Genomic DNA, 14,604 nt, shown 5'->3' on the forward strand with positions numbered 1-14,604 from the left:
CGAAAGATCGATACCACTCGGCCGGGATTTCTCGTATTTTTAGACAGCCTTTTGGACCATTTGCATTCCCTCGATAGAGCGGTTCGTTGGTTCGTGGTGGCTCGTGGTGGTGGTTCGAGGTTACGCGCTCCTTTCCGATCAAAGTTCTTTTTTTTTTTTTGCCATGGCAGCTACACACCCGTTTTACGTCCCATCGAACGAACGAGCGAAGAGAAACCGATTATCGTTTTCCTCGATCAAATTTCAAATCTCTCGATATTCGTTCAACGCCTCGACTCTGCTCTTTTCGGTCAGTTTCTCGCTTCGGATTTTACAGCTTGTGAAATATGCAAATCCCGTATCGCACCAACCGGATTTCTCTTCGGCAAAGCTAGGAAAGCTACGCGGCATCCCGAGTAGACTGGCTTAAACGAATTCGTTCTCCGTATACCTACCTGCTGCTGGAACCGCAAAGATTTAGCCCGCTCTTACGATGCTTTCACCCTTGGATCGATAGCGGCCGCCTCTCTCAGCCTGGATTCGGCTGCAACGCGAAATTCCCACCTTCCCTCCGTCGATGTCGCGTTCGTTCCATCCGTCGTTGCCACCATTTCTCCTTTTTAATCGAAATATACGGATACGGATTCGCCGATTTCGTAAAATCTTTGTTAAATTGTAAAGGAATTTTACTTACTTTAACTTTTGATCTTCTCGAGTTTCCCTTCGAGCCAATTATTCTTCGCCGAAAATAAACGAGCCAATCGCGAAAGCTGAAATTTCGCATGGTACGCCGCCTCTCCTGGCTGATCTTCCTTTTAATCGAAATAAAAAATAAATAATCGCGCGCGAAATTGTTGTAAACGCGCAAAGGTGAGCGAGAGACTATGTTAAAAGAGACGCGTGTTGCGATGCATGATCGTGATGAGAACTAATGATTGGAGAGGTTGGTCGAACAAAGTTAGCCGTACATAACAAGTATAGGCGGTATAGATTTCAATATCTATTAAGCACATTCGGGTCACGAAGATGTTGCTTGCAACAAGTGTCAGCAACGCTTTCCCAAAATTGGCTTGGGTGTAACATCCTGTTCTTTCCACTTAGCTTGCTTATTAAAGCGATCCAACTTTTCACCGCTTTTGTGAGATAAAATCGAACGGAAATCGCGATGAAATTTCGATCGAGTTCGATATTGAAGTTTTTGTTTACGCGTCGAAACTCGACTCGACTCGAGACGAGACGATTGCATACGAAAATAATTGCACTGTCCGAATCGATTCCTCAACGTTCTTCCTCCGTGATCCTTAAAGCTGAAAATGAAATTAATCGAGGCGTTGCGTGGAACGCGTGCTCGTTCCGTTCGTTCTATCGCGTCAACTAATTACTTGTCGCACATCCGTGCGGAAAATATAGGGAAAAGAGGGGAAAGAAAGGGCAGATATAACGAACGAAATAATAATTATTGGCGACGCTTATTTCCACACAAATGCAAATCGGTCGCGAAGCAGCGACGAGTGGCTCGTTAAATGTTCAATTTGATACACGAGTATATGCAAATCGACCTATATCTTCCCTGTGAAACGAAGAATCGAGATTCTTGTTAAACTCGAGATCGTTTTCACCCGATTAACTCGAACGTGTCTACTCTCTCGAGTAGAATTGCTTCTACTTACTGCGTTTCATTCGTAATTAGATATTTCGACGTTTGAATTAATCCGAGACGAAGGAGAAGATAGATTTAAGATAGATTCGAAGAAGAAGATATATGGAAAAAAAAAAAAGGAAAAAGACGTGTCATAGGGCGACATTTTATAAATTTGGCGTCGATATACGCGATCGGTTTTTCACAGCGACGACGAGTCGAGTGGAGTGAAATCGCCATCAATTTTCCCCTGTGCCAAACGCGAGAAATCGTGCCCGGCTGGCAGCCGGATCTAGAACGCGAGCGTGTAATCAACGAGCAGGAGGAGGAGGAGGAGGAGAATAGGAGCAGTCACCGTGATTTATTCGCGGCGAATTAATATTTACGCGAAGGGTTCCTTTTCTTAGCAGCGTCGATATTTTCGCGCTGGCGTAAATTGAGATTTAATTCCGCTGCATTTCGCGGATTTGCGACTCTTTTTCGTCCCGTCCGAAATAAATTCGAAACGGTGTTGGAGAAAGAAAATCATAACCGCGATTAAAAAATTATCTAGGAGGAATCGGAGTGGAGGTGGTCGAGTAACTCGAGCAGACGAGAGACGAATTTGGGAGGAGGAAACGAGGAAGGAAAGAGAAGGAAAGAGGCTCGAAAGAGGAGTTGGCCAGTTCTAAAGTTGAAAGTTGCAGGTGACCACGCAAAGTTGCTATCATCGGTTCGATCCGGATCGAACAATGGTCGCCCCGAGCTCGGCTCTCGGTTCACCCGCTCGTCGAGTAAGTAGCGGAAAATGAAGCGGTGTAACCGACAGTTTTAAGTGGAATTCAAACAAAATTCCCGTTTTCTCGGCGATTGTGCGAGTTGTTGTTTAACTTGCCGCAAATCACGCTACATTTCGTCCGATGGAAGAGGCGCTTCGGATCGCAGGATCACTTCTCGACCGAGAGTTTTCGCTCCGCTCTCCTTCCTACGTGTAATATCGTAGAAATTATCTCAATCGCGTGCGTTTTCCACTGTTTTCTTCCGGATTTCGATATTCAAGGTTCGTCGCGAATAATTAAGAGATACGAGGGATGTTTTTGAATATGTTCGATAAACATCTCTGATAAAGCGGGGGAACGAGAGATCGTAAAAGGGAATACGTTAAGAGATCGTTGTAAAGTTTTTCCCAGAGCTGAAGTACGTGTATACGTTCCCTCGCGTAAACCGGTTGAAACAGTTGTAAAAAAGGATATCGCGAGGATAAGGACGCATAAACTTGTTACGGACACGGTTCCAGCCAATACGAAACACCGAGCATAAAAAGTTTGCGAGCCACGCGGTGTCATAAATCGATTGACCTCGACCCTTGCCAGCTGCGGATGGATGAAAAAGATCTTTCAGCTCGAAACGTTTAACGCAATTTTAATCTCTCTTCTCGACCAATTTTCTCGCTTTTCTTTCCTTTTCTATGATTTTCTTAAAACGTACGCACAATTTTGCGCGTCACTCCTACGTAAAAGGAAATTCATCCGTAACGAAAGAAATCGTATCAACTTGGAAATAACGATCTAAGCTTCCGTAACCTTCTAATCTAAGTTTCTCGGGGGGAGACGCGCTCGTTGAAATTTGCGAAAGGATTGCGAAAGCGCGTCTCTCTTCCCGAGAGCCGCGTATATATATATATATATATATATATATATATATAAAAGTATAAAAGAGCCGTGTCTCTTTTCTCTAAAAACTCGAAGACCTCGGTTGAAAATCCGTGGAAATCCATTCAGCCGGGATCTTTTCGAATGCGAACCGCACTCGTGGCTCGCGATGTCCATGCTTTGATTCCTATCCTGAATTTTATTCAGGGATATGGATGGAACAACGAAAATGGTAATTATCTCGTTATCTCCGTCGCTACATTCGACGCTTTAATACAAATATCGCGAAGGTGAAAGGGGAGAAATATTTTATTTCTGTCGATGTTAATTCGTTCTTTTCTTTTTTTTTTTTTTTTTTTTTTTTTACCTATTTAAGTTTGAATTGTTTTGCGTAAATACCTAAAGAAAAATACACGGGGATGCCGTGCTCTATAAATTCCGATAGCACTTTATTCCTCGAAACTTTTCGATGGAAGAGTTCCAAGTTTCACATTCGTCACTCGAACCTGCTTCCAAACAACTTGGACGTTAAAGATTCGAAAACAGATGCGAGGATCCTATATTTTTATCAGTATGGAAATCGAAGCAAACTATACTCGTCGCTTCTTCTTGCTACTCTCGTTGTCTGTCAAAGAGGCGGTCAAGAGAAATTACAAATCACGGAAAAGCGTAATAATAATAAGGTAATCCGATTTTACAATTTAATTCCAAATTTATTTACGCTGCCTTTCCAATTTTTTTTTTTTTTTTTATCCAAAATAGTTGCAGTTTATAAAGCAATATTCTCTTATCTTTCGCAACGAGTATCGATTACTTTTTCTCGAAGAGAATACCTCTTTCATCGATCACTGTCCGAAGGGAGAAAGGAATGAAATATCAAAGTTCACATTCGAATTCCGTTTCGTTTTAACGAATGGAAATCGTAATTTCGTAAACCAATTAAAAATCAAAAATTTTCGTTTCGAAGAGATAATTTCTAGAGAAATTTCTTTTTTTTTAAATAATCGATATTCCGCGACTCGCACGAACGAATCCTGTTCGAAGAAGAGAGATCCAACAAGACGGAAAATGGAAGGATGAAGAAGATGATCCATCGATTCGTTCGACGAGGTATAAAAATCTTTGCAGCGGAAGAGATCTCGAACCCGATCCTCGAACGAAAATGTCGCGAGTTCGCAAACTCTCGATCGTTCTCAAGTTGAATCAATCGTTGCAAGATTCTATCGATTCTTGCAAAAGATAAAAGAGTACTTTTCTTATCTCGAACAAGATCGGATGCTGGACTCGGATGTAAATGGGAAGACGTTTCGTCGTCGTTGTTTGGAAGGATCGAGTCGAGATTTCAAACCTCGTCTTACTTCTCTATTCGAAATGGAAATTGAAAAGATTGAAATGTTGAAACGGCTATCCCCGATAGAAAAATTCCATACGAGAAAAATATGAAAGTCGCGCTTCCTTTAATACGTCGATATGTGGCGAATCAACCGATCGTTTCGTACGATCGTTGCTCCTTCGAGATCCCTATTCTCTCTCGAAACCGTGATCATTTTATTTTTATTTCGAGCTTTTCGCTATCTTTCGTCGGTCATCTTGACTTTTTGCATAAGAAAAATGATACGTTTTCGATTTCTATCGAAATATATTTTATAAAGCGATAATTCGTAAGTAAATGAAGCGGGAGATTAATTTGACAAACGGATTTAAATCGAACGAACTTTGCGACTAATGCCGTTAAATTGATCGGAGTGGATTCGACTAAATCGAACGATGCTTTGGAATAAATGCAATTTAATGCGATTTAAACAAACTTTTATCTCGCGTTTTAAAGTTTAATCTTTTACAAATAGATATCAAATATTATCTACGTATATATATATATATATATATTTTTTTTTCAAATTCTTTCTACTTTTGAAAAGTTGGTATATTAAATAATATCTTCCGTTAAACGAAAACAAAAGATTTTGTGATTTTTAATCTCAACTCGAGTAAAAAAAAAAAAAATAGAAAGTCTTCTTCTTTCCTGAAATAAATATATATAAGAGAGAAACTGTCCGACCTACATAAAAGTGCGATCTATTATTAACGCTGTAAGAAGGTCTAAAACAATTAGATGTTCACCTTTCGTGACTCGCACGCGTGTTTCGTGCTTTTTATCTTTGATCCGTTTAAAGTAATTAGGACAATAGAGGGGATATCGTGGATAAAACTAATTCGTAGAAAAATATAAACGAAGCGAGGGACGCGACAAGTGTGCAAGTGGAAAAGACTTAATCTCTCGGAAATTAGAGGGTTCTCGTCTCTCCGACACTTTCGCTTCTCGAGAGTTACTCCACTCTATCTCGGATCGTTTCAGTGGAAGAAGGTGATGGCCCGTACCACGCGCTCGCGACGAAAAATGGCGAACACGACTGATGCTCCCTCGCCCGCGAGCAGCCTTTTGTCGTCCACCACGACAACCCCGTTCACCGGCCCGACATCGACAACCTACTCCACCGAGGGCTACACCTTCAATTACACCGGCTTGCCCGGCCTAGGTGGCTACTCGTTCGAGGACTTGAATTACACGGAACTGTGGGTGGACGCGTGGAACAGTACGGAGGCCAGTAACGCGACCGAGAGGTTAAATACCACTGTATTGTCATCGGGAGGAGGCTACTGCGACGAATGGGAGGCGGCGCAGCACAAACTCTTCCAGGTAAGCTCTAGAGCGAAGGTCCGTTCAACCTTGCTTCTAAGATTAGAAAATTGGAAGCATTTGTTCTTCAACGTTAACGAAGATAGTTTTTAATTGAAATGGAATTGGGAATCGTGCGGATAATAATTTAATAATAATAATAGTAATAATAATAATAATAATAATAATAATTATAATAATAATAATTATAATTAATAATAATAATAATTTAATAATTAGAAATATTTGTACGCATAGAGAGATGTTAGGAAACTTTGTAGCAAGGAAAATGATAGATTCGCGAAATCTGTTTAATGAAATCTCGAACGACGAAATTATTCGATAATCGAACGGTTGCGCGAGATGAGCCATCCTCTCGATCGGATATCGACCGAGTCTCGAAGCGCGAAGCGAGAGGCGAAGATTTCTTACGCTCGCTACTACTCGAAATAATTTAAACGATCGCGCGCATCGAATCTTAAAAACGAGTGCCGTTGTGTGGGAACGAATCTTTTTTCTTGTTTTTATCGCGTAAAGGTAACAAGATTCGTTTGAAAACAGATTTGTTCAACGCGACGCGATTTCGATTACATTTCGTCGAGTACACGTCTTTCTTTTCGATTATTATTCGTTGGAATAAATTCGTTTTCGAATAAATGCTTGAATCGATTGCGAAAGAGGGGGGAGGGGAAGAAGAAGAGGAATCTCGAGCACGTTCGAGAACGAGTTAGGGGATCGAGTTATCTCCCCTACGGAGACGGTCGCTCGAATTTACTCGGCCGATGGATTTTCTCACGAGGAAATCTGTTTCGATTTGCCTTTTACCAGGCGGCGAATCTGTTCTTCGCAGCGGCGTTCCTGGTGCCGCGCTCGTTCAAGGCTTCGGTACTGGCGCTTCGCACCTTTCTCACGGCCGGCTTCATGTTGGCCGCCCTCTGGGCCGGGATCACGATATGCGCGTTGGACGCGATGCTCTGGTGCCTCGCCCTCGGCCTCCTCAACGGCATCCACTCGCTCATACTAGCCTGCCGATTTCTACCGCCCGCGCTCAGCCCGGAGCTCGCCGAGCTCTATCTCAAACTGTTCAAACCGTACAAGGTCAGCAAGAAACACTTCCAGGAGCTGGCCAAGGAGGCGAGGATATTGAAGCTGGACTCTGGTCAAACGTACGCGACGGAAGGCGTCACGCCTGCCGACGAACGGCTGTCGATACTGTTGCGTGGCAAGTGAGTATATCTCCGTAAGGAGGAATATCGATACGCTACATTTCCTTGTTCCCTTCCCGATACGAACCGATTAGCGTTGTTCAACCGATCTTCAACCCATTTTCAATTTTTACAATTCTTCCGATTGAAAAGAAATTTAACGCGTTGCTGATTACATTGGATTTCGTTGGTCGCAACGATCGATCTTTGGAAAAAGTTGGGGGGAGGGGGAAAGTTGGTTTGGCGTAGAAAGACAAGAAAGGTGGCGCTATCTAACGAACGGTTGCGCGGAGTGCAGGCTGAAGGTGACCTGCGACGGGACGCACTTGCACTACATCAAAGCTTATCAGTTCGTGGACTCGCCGGAATGGGAGGCCACGCACGTGAACATCAACGACGTGTTCCAAGTGACGATACGAGCCGAGGAATCGAGCATCTACATCTGTTGGACCAGGATCAAGTTGCTCAGGGTACTCAGGCATAGGCCCCTGCTCAAGGTCGTCCTCAACACCCTCATCGGTAAGGACATTACGTCCAAGTTGTACGCCCTTAACGAGCAGCTCGCTGGTGTCGCCGCGACCAGTGAGACAACCACGTCGAATCCTTACAGGGGTGTCGCGAGAAGTCTTAGCGTCGACGCTGTAAACACCGAAACTGCCGGAAGAGTACGATCGACGACGTGGAAGGCACAGAGGAGGCACAGCAATCCGCGTAGCGACAGTAAGTCTCTCTTTCTTCCACTTTTCTCCACTTCTGTCCAACGCAATTCTTTCTTTCCTTCTCCCATTCCTTTCGAGAACGACGCGTGCTAAATTTTTCACCTCGAAAATCGAGGTGCAAAATATAGAGAATATCCTAGCATCGTGTTGCGCGTAGTCTTGGAAACGAAGGATACCGCTTGAATCGAATCGAATTCTTCCTCTCCTATTCCCGAGAAACTAAAAATCGATCGTCAGATTTCCGTTTCCAATTTAACTTGGCCAACTTGGATAAAAATCTTGGAAACGGCGACTAGTTGGTTATTATCCGAGTATATAACGAGTACGATTCCCGATTTATATCGGGAGGGATTGGCAACCTCCATTTCCATGCGATAACGCAAAAGCTAGCGAAAACCCATATCTCGGAAACTCGATCGAACGAAAACATCAAATTCTTCCCTCCTCCTCTCTCCGCAAAATTTCCAATCACTCCTCAGAGTCTTAATTCGAGCTTCATTTCCTAAAGTGAAAAAGCACGAAAGTAAAACGAGCCTCCCCTCTCCCACTCCGATCGATATCGCGAAAGTCGATCGAAATGTCGGACGGATCAAATTGTCGTGATCCACAGGGAGCTCCCCGTCGCGGTACTCGCACCAGTACTGGGCGCCCGTCGTGGCCAATCACTTCCCGCCGACTTCGCCGTTCACCCAGGGCCAGAACCTCGGCTACACGTTACTGCCGCAAGGTGTACAGTTCTCGCCACCGCCGCGGGCACCCTTGTTCTCGCACCAGCCGTTGACGAGGCAGCGCAGCGGAGGGGCGAGCGGCGACTACACCCTGCTACCTCAGACGCCCAAGCTCGAGAGGAAGCGGTCGAGAAAGGGGACGAGAGAGGTGAGTGAGCCGCGCCACGCTTCTTCGATTCCTCTTGTCGCGCGCGGCCAAATGTAAATAGGGCAGCCGGGCGAGGCAGAGGAGCAACTCGATTACCGCGCGTACTCGAGGCAGAAAAATGAACCGATATCGAGTTAGCATGGTCGCCTGGCTGCCACCGTGTCCCCCGAGGCGAAACGACTTTATTCTCGCAAAAAGATGGTAAACGAAGGGATGTCGCGAACGAAGCAGCGAAAGAAGAGAGGAGAGACACTCGAGGCGACGAGAAAACTAGCTTCCTTCCTTTCTACGAGATGACGCGAGAATGCTTCTCCCCAATTAACTTCCTTCCCTAACGTTTCAGCAAATTAAAAAAGACATTCGAATATCGTTCGCGTTCTCGTCCTCTCCGATAGGATTGCAACCGAAACGAAGCGAACTTTGAATAACGTGAAATAACAATGTAAACGTAATAATGTACGGAGTTAAATTTGAATAAGATCTGATAGATTGTCGGAAAAATTGTAGAAAAACAATTGCATGTCATCGATCGTTAGAAACGAATTTGAATCTTAATGTTTATTACGAAGTAGATTACATTTTCAGAGAGATTAGGATTAAGTTCGTTCTAAAGGTCAAAAATGGTTAAATTACCCTCCCTGCGAGTCCAATTTTTGCGATAAGAATGACAAATTTCCCAATGACCTATCGCAAAGCAAATTACGCCAACTTTGTTTCTTTCTTTCTTCTGGGCAATGTACATTATCTCGAATGATCGAATCTTTTTTCCTTCTTTTTTCTTTTTTTTTTTCCTATTTCAAGAATCTCACGTTTGATTATCTTTTAACGAAATCGACGAGCGAGAAAGTTTGTCCCGTGAAAAGAAGAAGGATGAAAAGAAACTTAATAGAGAGGTAAAGATCGTGGCGCGTTAGTAAGAGTATCAAGAACGACGAAATCGCATGCGACGCGTGAATATTTCAATAGCACCGTCGTGCCACGTGTTTTCAGCGTATAGGCCGATACAATTTTTAAAAAAGCCTCGCGGCTAATTTACGTCGTTGTCACGAATCGAAGAAAGAACTGGCAACACGGGCTTTTTAATTCATTCGGCTAATTCGTTTAACAAGTGTTAAAAAGTCGTTGCGCACGAGCACGAGCGACTCTCGATCCACGAGATTGATAGGGGAAATGCGACGATAATTCGCAATTTCTATTTTCGCGCGTGACAATGCTCGAATTAATCGGGTTACAAAGCACGGATCGTGTATTTTTAATTACGATAAATTACGGTGAAACCTCGGATTTCCTCCGTCTCGTTATTTACATTTTTCACATTTCACTTTAATTTACTCCTTTTTATCGTAATTGAATATCGTAATACGATTTACGTCGTAGTTAAAATCGATCTCTCTTTGATACAATTAAATACACAATTAAATACAATTGTATACACGATTCGAAGTACGTTATCGTTGACATCGAGTAATTTCGCGTTCGGAAGAAGGAGGCATCGCGCGAAACGACAAATTTCCCTATTATTCTAAGAATACGATCTCGATAATGCCCCGATAATAACCCACCCTCTTTTAGCTTTGACCTTCTCCCACGACTCCTTAGCAACGTGCCTTTTAGCGTTACGAGCCACGTGTCGAGTAAGTATGTACTTGGCGAGTCTTTAATGCCTTTCATCGAAAAATATTTTTAAGCTCTTACGATGCTAAACGCGAGAAACGTATCATTTTTTTTTTTCTTTTAATTATTTTTACGCTTGTCGCGAGGAAGAGAAGAAAAACATCGTGTACGACTCGATAATGGAAAAATATCAAAGTGTTTCCTTACAACGGTAATTAATCCATCCGTAGCACGCTAACGATCCAACCGTGGCTACAATTAAATTCGCATAACGCAGCTAAGCGTTTCTGAACGAGTAGTGGAGTGTAGAATGAAGAAGTAGGTAAAGCAATTAGAGATTGGGTTAAATTAACGCTTTAAATTACCATTAAATTCGCGGGGTGGAAATTGGATGGAACCCAATAATAATTTGGTATTTTTTGGAAATGTTGCAGGTAACGTTCGAGACGCCCGTATGACGGTCGCTCGACGGGGAGGGCCCTGCGAGCGTACCTCTTCTTTCGCTATCGCCGCAGCGTTCCGCCTAGCCCCGTCGAGATCTCTCGCCACGGTTGTTGTTCGTCCTCGAAGGTACGTCGCCGCGTCGACCGGATCGTAGCGAGTCTAACGGCCTATCGCAAGCTTCGGTGTCGCTCGCGCGATCGTGTCGCATCCACGGACGGACACGGACGGACTACGAGCGCAGTTTCTCCAACTGTGCGCCTGTGTGCGTGTGTGCGCGCGTGTGTGTCCACGTGTCTTGCATAACGCGTGCGTCTGTTTACCTGTGCGTGTATGCGTGTGTGCGTGTGTGTGTGCGCGCGCGCGTCGATGCTCTGCGAACTCCGTGATTAATAATAAGCCGAGCAGCGGAATATTTCGTAGCTCGAAATGGACGAAGAAAAAGATCAGACCATGTTCATATCCCGCAAGTGCTACTACGCCTTACACGTAATAACTGATAATGTTACACGCAGAGAGCCACGTGCACCTACATAACTAAACCGAAATCTTGAACCGTGTGTTCGCGATCGATGTGAAAGGAGCGCGCGTGTATGGTGTTCGCCCCTGTCATACCGGTCATCTGTCCTTCTTCCTTTTCTTCTTCTTCTTCTTCTTCTTCTCCTTCTTTTTTTCCTTCTTCTTCTTCCTCCTCGTCGAAATCTGGGAGAGGAAAGTGAGACGAGACTTTGGAAAGAGTTTGGAAGAACGAAAAGTCTCGGTTCCACTAGGAGGAAACTGGGACGAAGAGGAAAGTTAGGCGAGCAGGTGATGACGAAGGAGAGGGGAGGGAAGAGGGAAGAGAGAAGTCTGTCGGTAATTGGAATCACGCGCTCGATCGTTGGAACATTGGATCCTTCGAGTTTGAAGAGGATGGATGAGAAAGTGGAGGTTCGTGTTTTATATTCGAAGAGAAAGCCGACGAAACGGTTGTCCTCCAACCCCTATTAGAGAGATGCTTTGTCTCTCCCTCGTTTTCCGTTTCGCGTTCGTTTACACACGAGTGATCTCCGATCGGTTCCCGATCCATCGTCGTAATAAAAAAGAAAAAAAAGAGAAGGAAGAGGGGGAGAAGGAGGAGGATAGCCCGAGGGAAATTTGCTAATTATCGGTGGAATAGGAACGCGAGAACGGCGAACACGTCGGTGAACGATTCTAGAGGACGATTTAAACGAAAATTTAAAGGAAGATTAAAAAAAAAAAAAATTAGATTATATTGTATACTTCTGACGAGCGTTGACGCTCGCGTACACATTTACATCGACTGTGATTATAACGGATATAATTATTAAGTCTTTCAGAAAGAATACCGAGTATCTAAACACGGAAAACTGGGTATGGGAGAAACCGAGTTGGAGAGATTTAGGGGGTCCTCGAGATCGGTAAGTTCAAAGGCGTGACCATTGCCGTTAATTTCCGACTATACGAATTTCGCTTTCGATATTTTTTTTTTTTTTTTTTTTTAATGAAAATCTAATTAATTCGTAAAATTTACGTGTATAAGAAAAAAGAAATTCCAATAACGAAGCGTAAATTTTCGAGCTCATACATCTCAATCTTAAGGAAACAAATTTCGATCGAATGATTCGTTTCTTTAACGAGCCACGTTTTTTTTTTCCCGAGAAAAATGAATTTTACAGAATTAAGCAGGGAACGGAATCGAAAGGGGAACGATCGAAATTTCAAATCGAGTTCATTTAGTTTGGCCGATGAAAAAAGGAAGCGATTAATTTCGATGGGGGACGAGCGATCGGCTCGGCGACTCGTTCTATCAGAAATTCATCGGCTCGCGTGTCCACGTCTGAACTGGGATATCGATCTCTCGAGGACGGAGTAATCGAGGAGTAGGCGAGGTCGAATAAGATAAACGAGTGGAAGAAAAAGGGAAGAGAAAGGGGAGGAAAAAAATGCGAGAAAAATGCAACGCAGAATTTCGAACGACGGAGATAAACGACACGGGGATCGTTGCATCCATACCTGAAACGATAAGAAAAAAAAAAAAAAAAATCGAATGCGAGTAAAAAGGAAAAATAGAACGAAGAAACAACAGGTAATATCGTTTAGGGGTAACGATAACGGGAGAAAGAAAGAAAAAACGAATTATTAAAAGAAGAAGAGGAGAAAACGACGAAGATAAGAGAACGAACGTAATCTCCAGATGTAACGCAATAAGTGCTTCGTTAAAATGAAAAAAAAAAAAAAACCTGCAATAAAGTGCTTCGAAAATAAAATAAACCAAATAAAAAAATAAATAAATAAGTAAATAAATAAAATAAATGAATAAATAAATTTAATAAAATATAAAACTCGTAGTTGATTATCGAGAGGATTAACGGAGCAGAGGTGTCGTTTAAAACGCGAACCTTAGGGTTAAATTAATTAATTACGTACGCGTCGCGCGAGAATAGAAGAGAAAATAAAAGGAAAATAAACAGAGATAAATAGAGCACGTGTAGTAGAAGAAGAAAAAAAAAAAAGAGACGAATATTAAAAGAAAAAGAAAAAAGAAAAAAAAAGAAGAAAATAAAACAATGTGTGTTTGTATGTTTCTATGTTTATATAATCCCCGCGTGTGAGAGCGAGGCCGTAGAAGATCTATCGAGACGCACAAACGATTAAAACGAAAAAAAAAAAAAAAACGATTTAAAAAAAATAAACAAAAGGAAAGGGAAAGACAAAGGGGAGGGGGAGGGGAAGGGGTAAGGGAAAGGGAAAGGAAGTGAAGAGAGTGCGCGCGCGATTCGAAAATTAAAGTCGTTATGATGGGACAGAGAATAGGAAACAGGTGCGTGTTTGATGCAACAAGAACGATGCAAGCGAGCGATGTTACGTTTTGTTGTAAAACGTGTTCCGTTGCGTCGATCAGCCTTGTAACTCGTGTACTCTGCGTTGTTCTTGGGCTACGTTCGTCGGAAAATATATCCTCGCGATCGATAGAACGATCGTTGTAAAACGGACGATATGTTTGAACGTGGAACATATGTTGCAGTTGATAGCCACTGCCGTAGAAATTGTGAATATAAATATGGGTAACGTAAATTTAGAGAGATATTGGGTTGAAGTGAGTTTGGGATCGGAACATCGTTTCGGTTCTCCGACGAGTTATTGGGAAAGCGAATAATTAATTTTTACGTTTCTTTCCTTATTCGCTGATAAAAATCGCGTATTATTAATTTTTATTTATATTTCTATCGCGAGAGAAAGAGAAAGACAGAGAGAGAGAGAGAGAGAGAGAGAGAGAGAGAGAGAGAGAAAGCGATAATTATATCATTATATTTGACCGCGTTTATAAATATTTTTACGAACAAATTTCCTTTAAAAAAAATATTCTTTGAATGTAAAGTAATTCGCATTACAATACAACGAAATTCAAGGTAATAATAATAATCCCAAACTTACGAATACGATAGTATAAGGATCGGAGATGAGAAATGTTTCGTTTTGTTATTGATTATTCGTCGAAATGATACGAATGATATTTTTTTAATAATTGTACATAAACGTAAAAAAGAAAAAAATAAATAAATAAATAAATCGTGTTTACCCATTATCGAACGAAAATGTACCTGTTTTTTAATTAATCTCGAGACGACATTTATCTCTCTAGATTTACTACCAGCTTAAAAAACAACGTTAAAAATATCAATGTTTCGTCTATTTTCAATCGTGTCAATATTTTTGACAAAAATCAGCAATTTAGTCATGTTATACGAACAATATAATTTGCAATTAATATCTTGTTAGCGAAATTAAATATTATTTACAGTGCGACGCAGAATTTTAT

At 42.3% G+C, this 14,604-nt stretch overlaps 1 protein-coding gene across 1 annotated transcript in view; it reads left to right on the top strand.

The window, feature by feature from the left end:
• LOC122720897 (blood vessel epicardial substance-A-like) overlaps nucleotides 1-11,950 on the top strand; it is a 39,566-nt gene extending 27,616 nt beyond the window's left edge. The window contains exons 3-7 of the mRNA XM_043947970.1: nucleotides 5,606-5,947; nucleotides 6,755-7,152; nucleotides 7,430-7,851; nucleotides 8,461-8,726; nucleotides 10,775-11,950. Of these exons, the coding sequence (XP_043803905.1) occupies nucleotides 5,618-5,947; nucleotides 6,755-7,152; nucleotides 7,430-7,851; nucleotides 8,461-8,726; nucleotides 10,775-10,798 (1,440 nt within the window). The 5' untranslated portion in view covers nucleotides 5,606-5,617 and the 3' untranslated portion in view covers nucleotides 10,799-11,950. The remainder of the gene's footprint in view (nucleotides 1-5,605; nucleotides 5,948-6,754; nucleotides 7,153-7,429; nucleotides 7,852-8,460; nucleotides 8,727-10,774) is intronic.
• The last annotated feature ends 2,654 nt before the right edge of the window (nucleotides 11,951-14,604 follow it).

Source organism: Apis laboriosa, unplaced genomic scaffold (assembly GCF_014066325.1).
Source record: "Apis laboriosa isolate Shangri-la unplaced genomic scaffold, ASM1406632v1 scaffold13_cov153, whole genome shotgun sequence".
Classification (NCBI taxonomy): Eukaryota; Metazoa; Arthropoda; class Insecta; order Hymenoptera; family Apidae; genus Apis; species Apis laboriosa.